Source organism: Amyelois transitella, chromosome 5 (assembly GCF_032362555.1).
Source record: "Amyelois transitella isolate CPQ chromosome 5, ilAmyTran1.1, whole genome shotgun sequence".
Taxonomy (NCBI): Eukaryota; Metazoa; Arthropoda; class Insecta; order Lepidoptera; family Pyralidae; genus Amyelois; species Amyelois transitella.
In genome coordinates this window covers 4,065,577-4,086,220 of record NC_083508.1, presented here as the reverse complement: position 1 = coordinate 4,086,220, position 20,644 = coordinate 4,065,577, and the positions used below count along the sequence as shown (strand labels likewise).

The following is a 20,644-nucleotide window of genomic DNA, read 5'->3' as shown; positions in this document are numbered from 1 at the left end:
CTAATTTTTTCGTCACTTTAATCCCAAACCAAGTGAGGTAATCTCTCAGGCTGACTTCGATGTTGTATTGTTGGTGAGAGCTGACCGATGAGATGTCGTGACAATTAAATTGTTATGTGCATGTAGTAACACAGTCAAACAATAACAACTTTGGTATCGCCTTCGGCTGACACGGTTTCGTCGTTCAGTTCGTGTGTTCCCAACAATTACATTTAATAACAATGGCACACCAATGTCAATGTTGTCTCTAATTAAATTAATTACAGAATCAACTTTAATGATAGATAATTTTATTCTAATTGACTGATTGTGCACATGCAGCCGATGGCTTTATTAATGTTGCAAATCGCGATGCATTTATATCCGGTTATTTACTTAGAAATGAATTGTGCTCTTAAAAGTTAAAAGTAAGAAAATAATAGGGGTAAATGAATACAGAGGAATTTAAACTTAAATTTATCAGACTTTAACATCTACTTAAAAGTCTCAAAAATCAAGTAATATTGGTGATTTATTTCGAATCGTGTTTTTTTTTATATTTTAAATATTTTTTTATGTGTTATAATATTTCATGAATCCTTTAAAAACGAGAAAATGTTACTTTTGCCGGAATTTGAGTAGCATACATCTTGCGTAAAATCTATTTTTCACATTATTGGGCAATACTAAAAATTAACGTAATATTGTTATGTATAACAATATTACGTTAATTTTTATCATTAACTTACTTCTTTTTTTGAACATGTCATTAACTTATTTTGTTTGTGTGTCAAGTACTCCAATTAAGAAAAATGTCACGAACACTATCATCGTTTGTAACAAATACCTACTCGAGATAAAGATAAGATAATGATCAAAATCGTAGAGTTTTAAGGCGCCAACATTATACTTATGTGGTACTTACAATTTTTAAGAACACTACTTGTAAAAAGTTATTTCAATTAACATAATAGTAAAGTTAGATATTACAGAAAAAAAAGGAGTAACTTAGTGTGGTAGAAATAAACTCTCAACATATTCTTTCCTCATATTTTTTTTATATGTAAAACTTTTTTAAGCCTCAGAACTATTTTGATGACGATTGAAGGTACAGAGGCAGGCAAAACCTTCAGGAGTATTATTAGCTGTTATATTCTGGTTTCTACGTGAGCGAAGCCCCGCACAAAAGCTGTTTAATACACAACTGTGTAAACATCAAATAAAAAGAATATCCTTGCTATAGTCGAAAGAGCACAGAATGCACAACAATCCTGACGTAAGAAGGAAAATAAGACTTATTCGTATAGCTCATGTCCTCAAAGAAAATTGTGACGGTGCTGACATTGCTCTGAGTCCCAGGCCACCTCGAGACTGTTGAATTATTAATGTCAAGTCAGTGATATCACTCTCTGAATGTATGCTGAACAATCCAGGATACGAGTACGGGTTGAATTAGTGAAACTGATAAAAAAATTAAAATATTACACTTGAGAAAGAAAACAGCCTTTGATTGTGGAAAATCAGTGAGATGAAGGTCATTGTACTGCAAGACCGCCAACTAATTTGGGATTTGTGGATGTCGAACATACGAGCATATGCAATTAAATCTCCGCATACAAACCAACATAGTAAAGTGGTACAAAATTATTTAGTATAGACTCCTGCCTAGAACGTGACTCACAAGCGTGACAGACAGTGTCAATTATGTGGGGTTTTACGGTGTTTACATTTTTAATATCGTCAGCTACCATGTAGGTACATTTGTAATTTTTGTTGATATTGGATTCCTTTTCAAATCGCATATCGTGGCCCAATCTCTCAAATTGTGATCACGATTATTGTTCAAATGTATTAAGACATTAATACGTATAAAGGAAGGCTTTCCTTGTAAAATTTACTGTAATACGAAACCTGGTCACGTCTCGGTTATAAACAAAGCTATGAAAATTTGCTATGCTGCTTGCGAATGAGGTTTATCATTCAGATCAGTGATGGCAATGATACTTTGATGATATGACGCAAAGTGCAGTTAACATCGAAAACATCGTTTTATTCATGAGGCTATTTTAAGTATTTCGTGGAATTTAATGAAACCATTAAGTCTATTAACATTCCATTATCAGCAACATTTTCCTTTCAAAATAGTCGCTCTCATTTCATACAATTACATAGGTTTCTTAATTACAAGTAAACTAAAAATCTAAAACTGAAGATGTTGAAGTCTGTCAGGTCACCATTTACATACTTGACAACGTCAATAGCAGGGATTCACGAAAGAAGCAGACTGCAAAAATTTTGTTCATGTTACAGCATGTATCATGCTATCCTCAAGAGTCTTATCTATCCTTTACGTAAAATTACGTTTTGATGTCGAAGAGAGTTTAATCGTGGATTAGTCATTGATAGTAAAATACTGCACAACAAAATCACATCTATAAACCAGTTCAAATGGTCATTAGCCCAAGACTTGTATAATATATACACCTAAATACGTCTACATCTGATGTAACTCAATCGCATAAATGTCGCCAACATCCTGCTCTTTCTTCGAACCAACGTGATCTGATATTCCTGTAACTCTAGTATGTTGAAATCTTCACTGGAAAGTGTTCTGCTCCGCCGATGTCCATTGCAAGTGTGAAACAACATTGTACTCTTCGTGTTGTGAAATATTAGCGTAAACCACGAAGGATAGCACTGGTTATAACAACACGTGTGAGAATAATATGGTGACATCATATTTTGAGAATCGAGATCAATCGAGAGTGATTCAGTGTTGAGTACAGGGTCGGATTTGGTAATACAAAGGATATGGCCGACTCGTAACACATTCGTCTTACATCCAGTTCGGACGAATTAACCTAGCGCCAGTGGCTAGGCATGCAGCTTTGCTAGCTTGCAGACTGTTATTTCTTCAACTTCCATTTTATGATCATCCACATTCCAAGCCGGCGCTGCGAATGCTTCTTTCTTCCAGAAACAAATAAATATTAGAAACTAGTTCCCATTCCCTTTGGGAGTTAAATATTGATTGTATCGCTGTACTCGATGATTCAAATAAATTTTTGTCATTAAGTTCGCAATTTATGCGCATTGCGCAGACAGGTTTTTTAAGCCGTCAAGCGTTGATAAAAATAGCTTTTTTGTTTTGCACGGCAGCAGGATATCGTCGCGGTCACACTTCGTCGCCGTGAGCTAATCTCATGGTATTTTTTTTTATTGCTCTATTTAATTACAATTCTTTCAACGTTGATAATTTTCGGGTCGGGAATCATTTCTTATTTGGAGCAATTCAACTTTTATGCTAATAGACTAGTGCATTATATTAATTAGTCAAAAAAAAAATAAAAACAACCTTTCAGTTTATTGCAGATACGAAATTAGACCGCTAAATTTATGTACAGTCGATAGAGAAAAACAAAATACTGTAAACATTGAAGTCACGTTCACGAAATGTCAATGTTGGATAGTAAAGTGACATCACCTTGAATTTTAAACCATTTTGGGTATGTGCTGTTTCAAAGTTATTAGTAACGAAATAATCTGGGGGGTGACAGGGGATAACTGTAGTAAACCACAAATATTTGATTTGAGTGTTTGCGTTATTTGCTCCCTATTCAAGGTACGTTTTTCTATTTCACTTATGAACAGGTTTGTTTTGCTCGAAAACCTCTTCCTTTATTAACTTTGTTGCCGCATTTAGTTCTGTTCGTATTCAAACAAAACTTTAAAACTAAAACTTTACCTTTAAGGGATCAAATAACAAACCTGATTACCAATCGATGCCGACCCTATACTGCCAACACTCATCAACTTAGAAAGAGCACGAACGGCTACGCCAGGACGTGCCTTCCGCCAACTCCAAGTCCAAGATTGTTTGGATTCCAACCTCTGAGTCCGATATATCGGTCATTGCCCCGGCATTATGTCAAATGTCAACAATTAATTATATACGTGACTAGTTCTGTGGTATGTGCAAACAGAACACTTACGGCATTCATTTGTTTTGATGTTCCAAAAGCGGAGATTTCCTCCGCAGTGTGTCAAGTCATTGTAATGCGGTTCTCATAACTTTGTGTGAACTAAAGGTTATATTGAGTCTGGAAAAATAAATAATAAACGTTATATAAATAAGAATATATCGAATAGATGTATTAATATAATATGGGATGCTCAAGCGGGATTTCGAAAGGGAATGGGATGTACTGATCAGGTCTTTTCCTTGCGGTGCATAGCCGAAAAGTTTTTGGCCAAGAGTCAAAAAGTCTATTGCACATTCGTAGATCTGGAAAAGGCCTATGACAGAGTTGAGAGGAATGAATTGTGGTCAGCACTTTCTATGCATGGGGTGAGCAGTCTCTTAATACGAGCACTGAAATCCTTATATGAGGATTCGAGTGCTTGTGTCAGGATAAACGGAGCGCACACTGAGTGGTTTAAGATTGAGAAAGGCGTTAGGCAAGGATGTGTTGCGTCACCGTGGCTGTTCAACCTATTTATGGATAGCTGTTTGACAGATTTGAAAGAGTCTAAAAGTGGATTAAGGATGAATGAGTTACTCGTCAAATGTCTGCTCTATACCGACGATCAGGTTATACTGGCGTCATCAGCGGAGGAGTTACAGGAGATGGTAAACTGTATGCATGAAGCTTTAAAAGAGAAAGGAATGAAAGTGAACGTAAGTAAAACTAAAACACTGGTTTTTGAAATGGAGAAAGAAATGACAGCATGTAATATTTTGATTGGAGGAGAAAAAGTGGAGCAAGTGAAAGAGTTTGTATATCTAGGATCAAAGTTTACATCAGATGGCAAGTATGATAGTGATATTGAAAGGAGAGTGAACGCGGGGAACATGGTGAATGGAGCTTTGCATGCCTTTATGAGCAGTGAGAAACTATCCAAAAAGGCTCGACTGGCTGTGCACAGGGGCGTGTTGGTCCCGACATTAATGTATGGGAGTGAAAGTTGGGTATGGCAAAAGAAGCATGAAAGCAGAATAAATGCAGTGGAAATGAGAGCGTTAAGGAGTATGATGGGTGTGAAATTGAGTGACAGGATAAGGAACAGCGTGATAAGGGAATGTTGTGATGTGAAAGAAGATGTAGTTACAGGAATAGAAAAGGGTATGTTAAGATGGTTCGGTCATGTGGAGAGGATGAATGAAAGCAGGTTGACTAAGCAGATATACAAGGAGAGTGTGGAGGGAAAGGTCGGAGTGGGAAGACCTAGACGAACGTATCTTGATCAAATTAAGGACGTCCTGGTAAAGGGTCAGGTCAAAAGTACCCGAAACCGCCGAGCTTGTATGAAGAGAGTTATGAATGTGGACGAAGCGAAAGAAGTATGCAGAGATCGTGGCAAGTGGAAAGAGGTAGTCTCTGCCTACCCCTCCGGGAAAGAGGCGTGATTTTATGTATGTATGTATGTATGTATTAATATAACGTTAATACGTACATATTTAATTTTCACTTGTGGATCAAATTCTGACTTATACATTTTATTTGAGATTTCCTTTTTTTTGCTTTAATAACAAAAACTGTAATTTTCTTAGTTACTATTGCTTTCATGTTTATTCCGTGTTCAGTCATCATTTATTTGACGACTCTATACTTTATAAAGTCGTGGCTTCGAATTTATTATCTGTACTTTAATGATTTGTAGAAAAAAAAGCTAAGAACTTAGTTGTGAATACCCCTTGACCAAGTATGAGTTCCTTTCATCACACGCCTTGCCATTTCAACCTCAAGTATTCCATTCCACACCCTCGAGGGGCCGCCGACCGACTTCATAAAGCGGTGTCAACAAGAAATCTCTTTCACTAGGTCATCATAAGATTTTTTATTTTTAAATTAGAAAATTTATTTCTAAAATTCGTAATTTTGCCATATTTAAATAACATTTTGATATATAAGATTGTTGATATATTTTCGAGAAGAATAAATTTACCGAAAAAAAAAACAAATATTAGCGATGAAGAAGATAATATACTAATCATTAAATGCAAAAGCAGCAGATAATCATACCCCTAGAAACTACTTGGCACTAACTACAGGTTGATCCATTACAATTACAACTATGTTTTGTTCTGGTTTGATAGTGACGGTGGATGACCGAACAAAAAGTTAAGTATCCAAAAACTTTCTACACATGATGCTAGCTTGACTTACTAACGATGTCATTCGAAGAAATGTCAAGTAATCATGCCTCGGCAAAACCTTGCCCCTGGAGAATGAGCACAAGACGTCGCATTGTCCTCGCCTATTTATTATTTCTCTCAGAAACGGAACTTCCCTGCGATAGTAACATGAACGGCATAGCAAACAATACTGCATGGACTCTATGTCGATGTAAATACTTGCTATTATAAATCTGGAGTTGTATCTAAGACATCTCGCTTCAGTGAAAGGCGATCTCAACCTGAACTTTATTGTTCATCATTGCATAAGCTCACTGACCGTTCTAAACCATTGCTATTTTCATTCTGTGTATGTCCAAATCCACTTTCGATTGTAAATTAGCCTCTGTTTGGTCATTTATTGGGTGAAAGGGGCAGAAGCGAACTGAACTATAGTAATCATACCTTGACAATCACCAAAAGGTGTATGCAGGAGGCGTGATGGCGTGATTCACTTGTTTTAAATGGCTCGACCTCAGTACCTAACTCGCTTTCTTTGACCTGTTAGAAATCGTGATCAGTTCGACCGTTGTGCGTCACTCGTCATGGCGCCCTGTTAGATTACTTCTTAATGTACACCTTGACATGAGCTTAAGCATTACCACTTTTAATTTTATCAAAGCCTTATGTGACGGAAGGTTGATAAAATAAAACTATCAAACTATAATTGTAGAATCATTAAACTCTGATGAAAAATAGTCTTCCTACAACAAATAAGAAATTCCACTGCAAAAGTAAGTGAATGGTTATATAGAATTGTTCATTATAGGAGTGGCTTAAGAAATTTGCGGCACGCATTTCTTATCTGCAGTGATGATAAGATAGGACGCGCTTATGCCCAAGAAATATGTTTACAATGTCTTCTTTACTTAGAGAACTGACAATAAATGGAATGCTTACTTGAGATAAGTAACTAACATTATAAAGCAAACTTAGCTTACCTAGTTAGCCATAGCAATGTACTTTGTTCCACAGTTTATGAGTGTCGTGTAAATAGTATGAGAATTTATAATATAAATATTCAAAAGCTTCTTTGTTTTTTGTGACATAGTAGAATATTTAACAGCTTAAGGTTATTGATTTTGTTCAGTTTTTCTACTTTTTAGATGCGTGTACGACGAAATATGCACAAACTAAACCATTTGTGGTTCTTATTAAAAAAAGAACCTTGGTCGAATAATAACAATAGGTATATAATGGATAGATATCATATGTAAATTTAAAACCACATTCTTATTTGATGGAATTGAAAGAAACCCCCTTCGTAAAATGTATTTTAACCAAATTGAAACTCGCCGGAGGTTCGCATCGTAGGGCGGCGAACGGGCACCGGGAAAACATAATAGTAGAGCCTGAATTCGGTATCGGGAGTGCGAGGGCGGAGGCGCGGGCGTAGGACGCCGGCAGTTTACACTCAGCTGGCGACCGAGGCGCGCGTACGGACTGATAGCATAGCATACACAGTACATACGGTACTGCGGCACCACACATCTCCGAAAACAATAAATCTCAATCACTTCGCAGCTTAAGCCTGAACGAAGAATTGAAGATTTTTTCTCTTAATTTGTCCAAAGATGCCAGTCGAAACCAAAATCAGCTTCTCTGGTAAGTTTGTTAAATTCGCCGGTAATATTCCAAAAATGCTACTTTTAATTTTCCAACTGGACTTTCCCGAATTTTTAATGAATCATTCCTCTTTTGTGTTGTATTTATACCGTGAAATGTACATTCAGTGAAATATACAACAGGTGTTATCACCATTTATATTAATTTCCATAAAAGCGAAGATGTATTAGAATATTCATTAGCGGTATTAACAGTTAAATCCAATGAAACTAGCATTTTGCGTGGTCACTTGTGTTTTGCTAATGTTAATAACAGTGCTAACGAAGAACGCTAAATGATCAGGAACAGCAATAATGCCTAGCGGACTATAGGACGTGATGTTGAAATCAGTTATCAGTTGGACATATAATACAACAGACCTTGGACATCAAATGCTAGTTACAACAACTGGCTTTTAACAATGAATTAGCTGGGCGCTATATTTAGCCTCGATCTGTCTAGAATTTATTAAGACTTATGTCAATCTTATGCATAATATTTACCTATTGCACCGCAAAAGCGTTGTATTTCCTCCAGCTTTAAAGAGAGACATACAATTGCGGCTATTTTTATCCACAAAAGTCTTTTAGTTATACAAAAATATCACTGGAAAACTGTGCGTTTAGCCAAAATAATTTTTCTATGTTCATAGGGTTTTTGAAAAGTATTGTGTAATAAATAAGAGGTCCGAAAATTTCTTAGTCGCCTTACTGTTGAGGAAAAATTACATTCTTCATGAGTTACTTTGTTTGACCTCCTTCATTACATAAAGTAGAATTGCGTTTCATTTTGCTCCAGTGATAAATATTTAAGCCTAAAAATAAATGAGGCGAGGCGCGTTGGTCCCTCCCCTGGGCCACCCCGAACTTGCCCTTGCAGAGGGCCAACCAAGGCCATGGAAATACGACCAAGTTACGGCTAGAAATTACTTTTAACTAAGTACTTACTTATATGTAATTAAAAAAATACATTCGAACTTAACGATAAATACGCTCAAATTACGTATGTTCCAGTATAACCCGACTTGCATATGCAAGTTTTTCTAACTTTTAGTATCCGTCAATACACCTTGGTGGTCTACATTACTTTTCTGTCATATAATAGTTGTTTACCGTGACCTCTGCACCGGTACTATAACAATCTTCGGATCTTGCCCTGTTTCTGCTAGTCGTATTCAACGCAATGATGGTCAGCACACGAAGCCTTGTTTGGTGTGCAGAATCCTACTGACACGTAACTGCATCCTGACCTTGTTCGGGCCCCATACAAAGGAAATACGATAATTGTCATGTTAAATTGTAAATCATTGGCAACCGCGCGCGTTTACAACGTTGACGTGAAGCCTAGAATATTTCCTTTTATTATCAGACTCTTTGGCATCTACAATTGTATTGTGTGTTGATTAAAGATAAATGTTCTTCTTTATTCTTTAAATGTTCTTTTGTTATCTTGGAAAATTATGTTTTCCAAGGTCTTTGAATTTTCCGTAAACACGGCTTTACGTAACCACTGAATTCTTGTCTATACGGAAGCTTAACACCCCATTTTCTAACACATTGTAGCGTGTACATCGTATGCATAAGCAAAGTTATCATAATCATCAACTCTATCGAAACTACTTTTTAAAATTTCAAAATAAGCATGCAAGCAAATTGTTTTCTCAATTGTCTACTTCTAGTCACCACTCAAACTAGTAACATTTTACTAGTTACGTAATAATTCTTTGTTTCTCGATAATTTTCTATCGTCGTGGCGTGACACACGTCATGTTCGTCGCTTATGGCTAACTGTTTAGTCTGTAAAAGCTAGCTATTGGTTACTTAAACATTAAAATCATGTGATGCGATAACAGTTTTACTTACTAAACGTGGTATTGAAGGTTCCACGATTACTATATTTTGTAATCCGCCGCCGTCGCAGTAAATAAACGAAAAACAAATATTTCGGGTCTAGTCACCGCCTGCCACCTGCTTTTCTTCTGCAGGTCATGCTAGTAAATCAAGGATCTCGCTTAGCAATTCTTTTCCTTAAATTTTAAGGAAAAGAACTTTTTGTCTAACCAGTGAAAATTATATCAAACATACATTTAAATACTAGTGAATTCGCGTGGCAACAGCTAAACTTGGTTGTAATTTACAAACAGCATACGTCTCAAACATTCTACTTCATTTAAGTATTAAGTGTTTTTGTTGTTAAATGTTTTAATTATACAATAGCCAATTTGTCTTAAAAATGTGCTGTTATCGGCCTTGCCTTATAGTCTTTATCTGACTTATCAAATGATCAGTCACATTGATCACGCACAATTTTATTATACTCGTATTCAACCTTGGTTCATGTAAACAATGTTATAAACATTTTTTTCACCAGTGAACAAACAAAATACAATACATTATTTACTAGTCGCGAAATCCTATCTTCGGGTTTCGAATTTATTACTCGTATTGTTTTTGTCACCACAGTAAATCAATCATACGCGATGCCACCTTGAACTATAGTTTTGATTTCACGATAGAGATTCTCCGAGCGTATCGGACCGAGCTAAACACGACAGTAATCAATCGTCGATCGGCATCTTGTGTTACATAAATTTTTATTGCAGAATTTAGTTATAACCAAACACACGGATGGAAGGATCCGGAGCTCGTTACACCTACACGCGGGGCCGCACATGACAAATGACTCAAATGGATCATTCCATCACTGGGGCAACGTGTATTAGGAGGAACTAACATTTGACCATATCCTCTTTCATCAAATTTTATATCATTCAATTGCGTATTGACCCATCCTGTCTCTACTCCTCTTATTTTATTTTGGTTACGTTGTTGTGTGCAATAAACGAAAGGTCTTTTTCAATATTGACAGGACACTTAACATGTCCCTCACGTGGAGTCCTTCAACCCGTGTGGTAAACCTGTTTACATAATTTAATGTTCATTATTTTATATTGCTTCAATGGCAGTGTGCATCAATCACTTGACCAGTTTTTGCGTTATTACGCGGCGCCACTTGATGTAGGTACAGCAACTTGTCTGTGTAACATTTTGCGTCCTTTATATTTTTAAGACATTGTGTACGATTATATATTTAAGCATAGTTTTTTTTTATGAATATCTAAAAACATTTTCAATTTCTCCAATAAGATCTTCTTGTTTTGTCCTGTCATCGATATACCAATGTTTTATTTATTTTAATATTTCACTTTTGGTATCCAATTGTATCTACTCGTAAATACGTATTCATCTATCATTTTAATTTTCGAAATTACATTAATAGTTATTGCTATGTAAACAATAGAAGAATATTATTTAATATACTAGTTTACTAGTTTTATATCAAAGTAATTGATTTAAGTAAGTACTCGTGTAATAACTAATTTTTAACTTGTACTGAAGATAAAGACCAAAAAAATTTTTCTGGAATATCGCCAAATATAGTTTCGATTCAGGCTTTATTATACTTATACTATTTTTATAGGGCAGTTCAGAAACTTCCACGTTATATTTATAGCTGCATTGGCGCCTGGCCGTCTAGACCAACAAGAAGAACTTGTTTATTGTTTATTCTCACATAACCCAAGATAATGTTATAAAAAAAGAAAAAAACATTTAGTACTTGTAATACATTACGTCCTGAGTAGTATTCATGCAACCACATTATTCACTTGTTATTCCACCGTTCTATAATGCAATAAGCGCTTTCCTTCAATAATTTGCTCTGCTTTCTAATCTCGATTGTGAGGCGTTATACTGTCGATAATAACGAGCGAAGGGGAGCGCTTATCTAGCTGGGATTTATAACTACAATCTAAGCCTCTCGGCTCATTATCAAAGCATCACGCAGGAAATTGAGTAATTGTGCGTCCCTTAAACTGGAACACACTGATAAATTGTTACGGGCAAACAATTTATAACGACATCGGTTAATCCGGAAAGGTATTAAATGCTTAGGGCCGCGAAGGTATCTTTGCACCTGCTCTATGTACTTCATCGGTTTACGAGAACGACGACATAAATCTCGAATTTAACATGACTCATTAGATGGTTAAGTACGAGGTTCGATAAATTTAGCATGGTTTTGCAAATTGGAATGACTATATTCTATGCTTTGGTGTAGGCAATAAAATCGTTAACTGGTTTGGAACATAGTAGCTGATTGCCCACCAGAATCTCTCGGAGCATTAGCACGCAGAGGCGTCAACTCTATATTCCGTCCACAATCACCATACGCACAAGTTCACCTTAGCATCAATTAACAACCATTTATAGTTGTGACAAACAGCCCCCGCAAATAACTGACGATGTTAAATTAGACAAAAGTAATAAAATACATATTCTATAGCTATTACCAGCTCTGTTGTTTCTGCATCTCATATTTTTATATCATCACGTACAGTCATATTCACATGCCAATGTTAGAGTGTATTTTTTCGTTGTATCCTCTTGTGTGCATGATTTCATACTACTTTTAGCATAGCGTTATTCTTGTACCATTATGTATTTCGGTATCGTATTATAACTAATGTATGAAGAATGAAAGAAATATAAATTTAACATTATCGTCTGTTGTTAACTATGTGTATGATTATATTTTATCAACCTTTATATTTCAATAAATTATTATCTATTTGATCACAGATAGTTGTGAATCAAACAAGAATTTATATTTCTAGATATCTTATCTCATGTTCAAAATATAAATTGATAACATGTTTTTATGTGTGTTGTCAAAACATTAAAAAAAACATGACTAACAATAAATTCATCATATTTTGCGAGATACGCAATAACTTCAATGTTTAATCTAAAAACGAGAATTTAATAACTAATAATAAATTAATCAATTGATCAGTTTGATCAATGTCCTACCACCAGTATCGGCGGCGGTTATTCTTGGCTTAAGTGTAAATAATTTCAAAGTGATACTTGCGTCAGACCAGTCGCCAAGTTCAAGGTGACATATGGCTGGGGGACTACAAATAGGCAGTCACTGAAACAGAAATTCAATAACGTGTATTAGAATTTACTGCGCAGATTTATTGGTGATCATATTAAAGTACACCTTTATTTAATTTCATAGTAGCAGTTGCAATGATTTTTTTTATACTACTACAATTTCTTAAACGCTCTCAAATAGGTATTTCTTTAATTTAATATGTTTGTTTTCCTACTGTTTATTATGTACATATTTATATTCCCGTCACATTGTAACACGTCCTTAAAGAGATCTCTAAGGATGTTTTACAATGCGACGGGAATTGTATTCTTTCCATTATTAAAACTTGAATTCTTATTCTATAATTTGTTAGAATTTTTATCAATGTCCTTGTTAGTATTATACCGTGCTCATATATTCCTATAGAACATCCACAGTAGCCTCAGCAAATACTCATTTCAGCATTGTATACACAGTTGGCTGCAGCCGTTCATCATTTCTGCGTATTTATTGTGTCGTGCTAAAATCGTGCTCCACTGCTGAATCACTGTGTTTACCTGCTAGTGCAAACTCTGCTTACATGTACCTACATGTTGTTGAAGAGTACCTACTTACTCTTCAATACACAGATAACGAAGTCTTTACACGGCGTTGATGTCACCTTCTAAAACACAAGAATTTTTGTTTTTCTTTTAAATAAAACTTTGTTTGGCATACATACATACATATAATCACGTCTATATCCCATGTGGGGTAGACAGAGCCAACAGTCTTGAAAAGACTTATAGGACTCGTTCAGCTATTTAGCTTAATGATAGAATTGAGACTCACAACTAGACTAACAAATAGTGACAAGTTGCTAGCCCATCGCCTTAAAGAAGAATTCCGAGTTTATACAACTATCCCTTAGCCGCTTTTTATGTCATCCATAAGAAAGGGATGGAGTTGTCCTATTCTTTTTTTATTGTTGCCGGGAACCACGCGGCATTAATTTGGTTTGGATTTTTCATAATGCTTTTTGATTTTTTGTTATGATATTAGTGAAAAAGCCTTTCAATAACAATAATTAATGTAAACCACAATTCCATAAACCCTAATCTATTACGGATCTTATGAGAATGAGTATAGTTTCCATTCAATTTAAAGTTTGAAAGCAACCGTAGTTAAATTATCCATCCATTCGCAATTTCTACGTTATTGGATGCATTTATCATCCTAAGATAAGAATCTGCGTTGCGAAACCACTTAATTACTTTATACCTTGCTTCATGGATACTATGGACCGACCACATTAATAATTGAGCTATCAAAAAGTTCTTAAAAAGTATAGAATCTTCTGAAATAAACTCTATCACAACTTTCACTTTGTCGATTGCGACCTTCTACCTTCTTTCCTTTTTATCTAAAAAATAAAATAATAATTGTCGCTCTATTGTAGATAACATTTATTAGAAACATGCCGTTTATTTATGATAATGAATACAGTCTTTATAGGCGAGATATTTCAAGCTTATTTTATTATCTGCGATTACCTGTGGCATTTGATAAATTGATATTAGGTTTTGCTTTGTAAGCATTTTAACTTTTTTTGTTTGTACATTGGTAACATTTAAGCTTAGATTTTTCCTTAAAACATACAAATATACATTCAATTAAACTAATTAACAAACAATTAAATTATAAGTTTGCCATTGAGAAGCTCTACCATAATATGAACCTGTATTACTAATTTTGTAGCCCGATTCAAAATTCCATTATCGACAGTTGTGTTTAACTTTCGTTAACCATATTTATCATTTTAAATTAATTTGGTTGGGAAAGTTGAATAGTTGTTGTTTTTACTCATCGGTATTCTTAGCGCGTTGTTATTTTTGGATTAATTGTGATCATTTAACGGTTGTGACGACGTGTATTTAGCATGCTTAATGTGTTGTTGCGCGATTTATTATGGTTCATTATCTCGTACTTATGTAGAAGAGACGTGGCAAGATTGTCAATGGAATTCATTACCATTATTGGCTGTAAAGGGCATCAGCTTTGATCTGTGACTCTTAATTATTCTATTATAGTAATGCTACTGATGTTTGGTGTATATTTTCCATACTTTTTGCTCATGTTATATGCCATACAACCAAAACAATGGGACAGTTAACATAATGTGTAAAAGTTATGTTATTGATCTGCAATTTTAATTTGATTCCTTAAAAGACTTGTAATTTCGATTAACTAAATCTTTATAAGTATGTTGCATCGTCCCATCGCGTAATCTCAACTGTATGTTCAAGTCTTAAAAAGTCAAGAAAGGGTCAGATAAATATGACAATAGCCTATAAATTTCAGTGTAACCATTACATATTAAATTATTCAGCGTAGCCTTACAAGCATCACCAGTAACAATATGGCAGCATTGGTAACCTTCCATTAAATCACCTTTTAAATTGATTCGAATGTCGCTTCATCTCATCACCGATTATAAATTTTCTGAAATAAAATTATCGTATGTAGTAGTTGTTTCGGTTTATGATATTTTTTATGGCCAGAACAACATCTCTACAACAATAATATTCATAAATATGAGTCATTCCGATCGAAACTTGAAAACGTAACATTATTCATGTGATATTATTAACTTCGGAAACTGTTTTCTCTTTATTATCCTCGAGTTTCCACTAAGATCTATCAAATCATTTTAGAGCCTATATTTTCTAATTGTAACAAACCATTGAAGAACAGTTGCAGTGGCCAACTCGGTCAATGTTTATTTTTGTCTTGGACTTCAGGTCGCAGTTAAGCATATTATACTTCCTGATCTTGATTTAAATAAATACAAACATTTATTAACGTAAGGTTTTCATACCAATAATTGCGTGACTTGAGCTCTTTTATTAAGTTGTGTCGTGATAACACATCGTATCCTTATCCACTAACATCCTTAATTGCTGGGAAAATCTTAACTGAGCTAAATTCACTTGGTCGATTTATTTAAAGTGTATAATTGCCATTGAGAATTACATTTGTCCTGCAAGTTCCACCATACAGCTGCATCATGCTGGTAGTACATCTAATCGGTGCTATGAGAACGAAATTGCCCTTAATTGACCAGTTAGCATCTACTAGCCGTGAAAGCGCTACGGTAGATTTAATTGGGACACATTGCTTTCAACACGCATTACTAATTCTTCACACTAACAGGAACGTTCAACATTCCTAGACTTATAAAAGCTTTATTTGTTACCAATTCGTTAGATATGGTTTATTATAAAGAACCTAATATCCTAATATCGAACTCTACTCAAATATTGATTTAAAAGTAACGATGTATTACACTGAGTAGATTGGTACTATGGCGGCCTTTTGCGATGGCTAGACTAGGTACATAATTATTTTCAACTTGAACTTGACCACAAAAACCAAAGTCATGTATAAAGACTATTTGGCCACGGTTTATTGTCAAGTATCTCGTACTCATGTTTTGTTAATAAAATGGACAAATAATGAACGTACTCGTCATAGCAGTTACATCATTTCTGCAAATAATGAAGCTTGAATGTAAACAAGATTAGATTTAGGAAGATTTTCCAAAGCACGTGTTTCATTTTAACCATAGTGTTCGTAATCTTCAGGTGAATATTCGGAACTGGTTCACTCCGCCTCCACTTGTTGTGATGAGATGAGAGTACGAATGCCGGTGTGGGCTCACACACACGTTGTTTCTTTGTACGACACATGCTACATTAAATTATCTACATCTACACTAACACTAATATTATAAAGAGGAAAACTTTTGTTTGTTTGGTTGTAATGAATAGGCTCAAAAACTTCTGGACCGATTATAAAAATTCATTCACCATTCGAAAGCTACATTATCCACGAGTAACATAGACTATAATTCATTTTGGAAAAAAATAGGGTTCCGTAATATATTTGGATTTTTCGGACACAAACTGGAAAAAAGCAACCAAAAAGTTACTTATTTTGCGTACGCTGCCTAAACTACAAAAGATACCAAGAACCATAAAATGTTTTAATTAATTGAAGATCTTATAAATATCTACAAAAAAGTCCGCGACACACTATACATACCTATCTATGTCGAGTGAGGCACAACAACCACATTTTTATTTAAAAATCTTGAATTTTTTTTAGTCTACATTTAAACGCGTTTTTTTTACTCATGCTATTAATCCTTATCAAAATAAATAATTTCATCAATAAGTACAGTTTATGTAGATAATATTTGGTCTTTGAATGATTAAAATTGGACATTTGGTTTTGAAGTTGTGGTGAAATTAAAATATTACGATTTCTGCTGCACGGCCCGTTGCGAAGTGAGTAAGACTTAGTTAGCCGCTTTGCGGGCGGTCCTTTAGTTAGTTCTAATAGAGATATATTTAGTATTGGCTGTGCATCCGTGCGAAGCCGGGGCGGGTCGCTAGTGCATGATAATTATGATTAATATCGCTATCAGAAAGGTTATCTTTTTATATTCTTTATATGCAACACTTTAATTCTAACAGACCATGTGCACGAAGCATACAAAAAATTGTTTTTATCTCCTGCAAATTACCTTCGCCCGTATTAGTGATATTAAAATTTATATATAACATTTGTATCCTATTCATAAAATTGTTGTCCAAGATGTATTCAACAACATTTGACAGATGCCTTCTTACCATAACAATGGAGTCTGCCATTTAGTCGACATACGTGAAAAAATGTCTTCTTGTTATGTAAATGTTGTCAATTACAATAATAGCGCCATGATATTTTGGACATAAAAATATATTTTCCACGTGAGACTGAAAACAAAGGTATATTCCTATTTATTATATCAATTCAATAATTGTTAAAGGGTGGTGGTTGATAAGACTAAATTGGCATGTTGTATGGGAAAAGTAACAACTGTCGATATAATAGATTGCTACTCATGGTCTGTTAAGGAGTTACATAATTTATTAGCAACTGCAGTGCACCATTCTAGTACTGCTTTAATAAACTGACTGCATTTGTCATATCAATTTGATAATCCTATGCTATGTTTTGTTTTCAGAAAAATCAGAAAGCTAAATCTTCTTTTTTATTTAACTGAAAATATATGTCCACTTGGAAAATATTATACTATAAGTTCATTATTTATTTATATGACTGCATTCTGATTTATTAAATAATTGCAGTGAGTCTGAAGTCATCACCTTGATTAGGGCAATATAAATTATATTCTCACGGTAATGCTTGGAAAATATCGATTGACTGTAGAATTTTCTGCAGTATAACGAGACAATTTTCCATGCCTTTAGTTCACTTCCGTCTACCTGTTCGTGTGTATGTCTGATGAGTCTCATCTCTTGTACCTGAGTTATGATTGACATGCCCACGCGCGTTGTAGCCCGAAGGCCGGTACGCTACGCAGTTGTCACAGATGATGATTAACCGAGCTTCGGGCGATCAGTGCTGGACACACGCCACTTACAGCCGGCCGGCTCACCCGCGTCACGAACTCTTACTATATTACGATTTAATGCTGTAAGTGTCTCATCAAAATCATACTTCCTATTTCACAAATCGCCAAAACACAAGGTTAATTGAACTGTTCAATCACTCTAATTCTAATTGCCAATCACTGACCATTGGTCACGGTGACGTTGAATTCATCATGTCTCATTAAATCCGTGAACAAATTAAAAGTAACATCTCATCAATTATAGTCTTCTTTAATTTGTGACCCTCGGCAAACGTCCACTATCTATGCCGACTTTTCCTAATATTGACAATTCAGTTCTGTCCACACTCTTGACTTTATGAACTTTTGAGCTCTGCCTTATGGGACCAGAAAATGACTACTTCTCTACTTACTTGTACTTTGCCTCTGTTTTATTGTATGTACATTTCACGATATTTTACATTTAGATGATATATATATATGTATATTTATAGTTTCTATCTTGTATTAATGATGATTGTTTTTGTCGGCATGCTTTGTTTTTTTTGCTTTAAGTGTATTATTTTGTTGTCATAGACGGCAGTTCTTCGGAGCTAAGGAAGCTTAGCGACGACTCGTCAAGAAAACATTTGTCAGGTAAGTTCATTTCATTTTTATTTAAAAATCCTTTAGATATTTTATTTCATTCCTAATGCATGCCCGCACTGAAAGCAAGCATGATTCGATGTTTATATTTAATTTATAGCATGCCGTGTTGAAATGTTATCATCTCATTTTTTCTGTGTAAATCATGAGTTTTCATATTAATCATTATCAATTTATCACCTTTCCATCGGGTCAAGCAGACCTTATTGAAGCCGAAGAGGACGAAGTCAGCAGCAGTCTGCCGGAAAGACCGCGTACACATCGCAAAGCTTCTAGTAAGTTTGTGCTAAACTAATGCTAGATATAATAGGTCATTGTAATGGTGGAGGTGAAAGTGGTGAATGAGTTTGGTAATAATGATCGAGGTGAAGGATATTCGACATTTACATGTGCCAAGAAAATAAGCCAATACTGTGCACGATCTGTACCGTTTGATTTTAATACCGTAATAGCAATAAATGGATGCGGGTGTTAAAGTAAAATGTACTCATAACATTCCTGCATGCTAAATAACGTTTAATGCGGAAAAAATGATAAAAGTGAGGTGTATAAATATAAGTTACAATACATAAGCAACACTAATTAATAATAGCAATATTAGTCGCTTATAATGAATTGCATAATTGGATAATTTAACTATATTAAAATGGTGGGAATAAGCAGTTAGATTAAATTGACTGCTAACACAATAAAGATGTTATCCATGCTCGGAATGCCTCAATCGTCCACTGCAGAGATTGCGTGCCAAGCGAACCGAGGCTAAAGCCGCTACTCGATCGCCTACAACTAACAAATCAAAGACCGTAATTAGCCGCATTGTGATCGCGCCGAGTTAATTTTATAATTGTTTAATTTTTTGGACCTAATCTTTATGAATAGCTTTAATATTTTGCTTTATAATCAAAGCAAAACAATAGTCTTAATTTAATACTAAACTATGGATTCGAGTACTTTAGTCAAGCCTAGATCGTTTAATTTTTGGTGGTTGAGTTTATTCATTAATTAAAATAAAGTTATTCTTTGGAGATATTGATTTTTCAAAGAAACTATTAATCTTAAATTAAATAATGCGCGAATATAATTAACACTTATTAAACTTCAATGGCGGCATGAAAAGTAACATTATAACAACAATAATGAATAACAAATCGTATAAATATCTTGCATAATAGGTAATTGTTATAAAAACATGTCGGTCAATGCGACATTTGCGAAATGCCGTGAGAAAATGTAGTAACTACCCATCATAGAAATCACAGTAATGGCTATTTGTGTCAGTAGTGGCTAATATGTGTGTGTGTCGCTTATGTGGTCACAGCTAGCAGCACGTACAGCATCACCTCAATGGACGCACTTTGGGAGAAGCACCCTCGCCGCCTTAGCGAAGCTGGCCTTAGAAGGTCGTCAGGTGAGCAACTATTCCCCATGAGTTCAAATTGAGTCTACATCACTGTAGCCAGTACACAAATTTTCAGAAACTCATGAACGACAATTTCTTTAAATTTTTGTAGAAGGTTGGTTTCATTATTGAGATTCAATTTGATCTTAATAATTTCTTACATCCAATAGGAATTTCCACATCACATGCTCATTTTGTGTTTCTGCAAATGTATTTATGCTTGTGGTGTTTGCTTTGCACTCAAAGCATGTTGTTTTGTTACACACTTGCATACTATGAAATTTTACATCGAGTTTCTCCAAAGTCAAATGCAGTTTGTTAGTTTGTTTACGCATGAAGATACATGAATGAAGCGAAAGTTCATAACTCAGATATAACGTAACGATATGCAAACCGGATTGCAAATTGAGCCTTGATGGCCAATGCACTTGCATATAACGGTATTCAAGACGTGTACCCATCA

General features: G+C 34.8%; 1 protein-coding gene across 7 annotated transcripts in view; it reads left to right on the top strand.

The window, feature by feature from the left end:
* Positions 1-20,644, top strand: part of LOC106138052 (CAP-Gly domain-containing linker protein 1) — a 49,359-nt gene that overhangs the window by 7,572 nt on the left and 21,143 nt on the right. For 2 of the 7 annotated variants that reach the window (XM_013339073.2, XM_013339066.2), the window contains 3 exons: positions 18,714-18,773; positions 18,983-19,057; positions 20,101-20,190. The exons of 1 other annotated variant lie outside the window; for it this stretch is intronic. In XM_013339073.2, the coding sequence (XP_013194527.2) occupies positions 18,714-18,773; positions 18,983-19,057; positions 20,101-20,190 (225 nt within the window). Of the gene's footprint in view, positions 1-7,547; positions 7,760-18,713; positions 18,774-18,982; positions 19,058-20,100; positions 20,191-20,644 lie in introns of those variants that run through there. 4 more of the 7 variants (XM_013339096.2, XM_013339081.2, XM_013339116.2 and 1 more) reach the window with 4 other exon arrangements.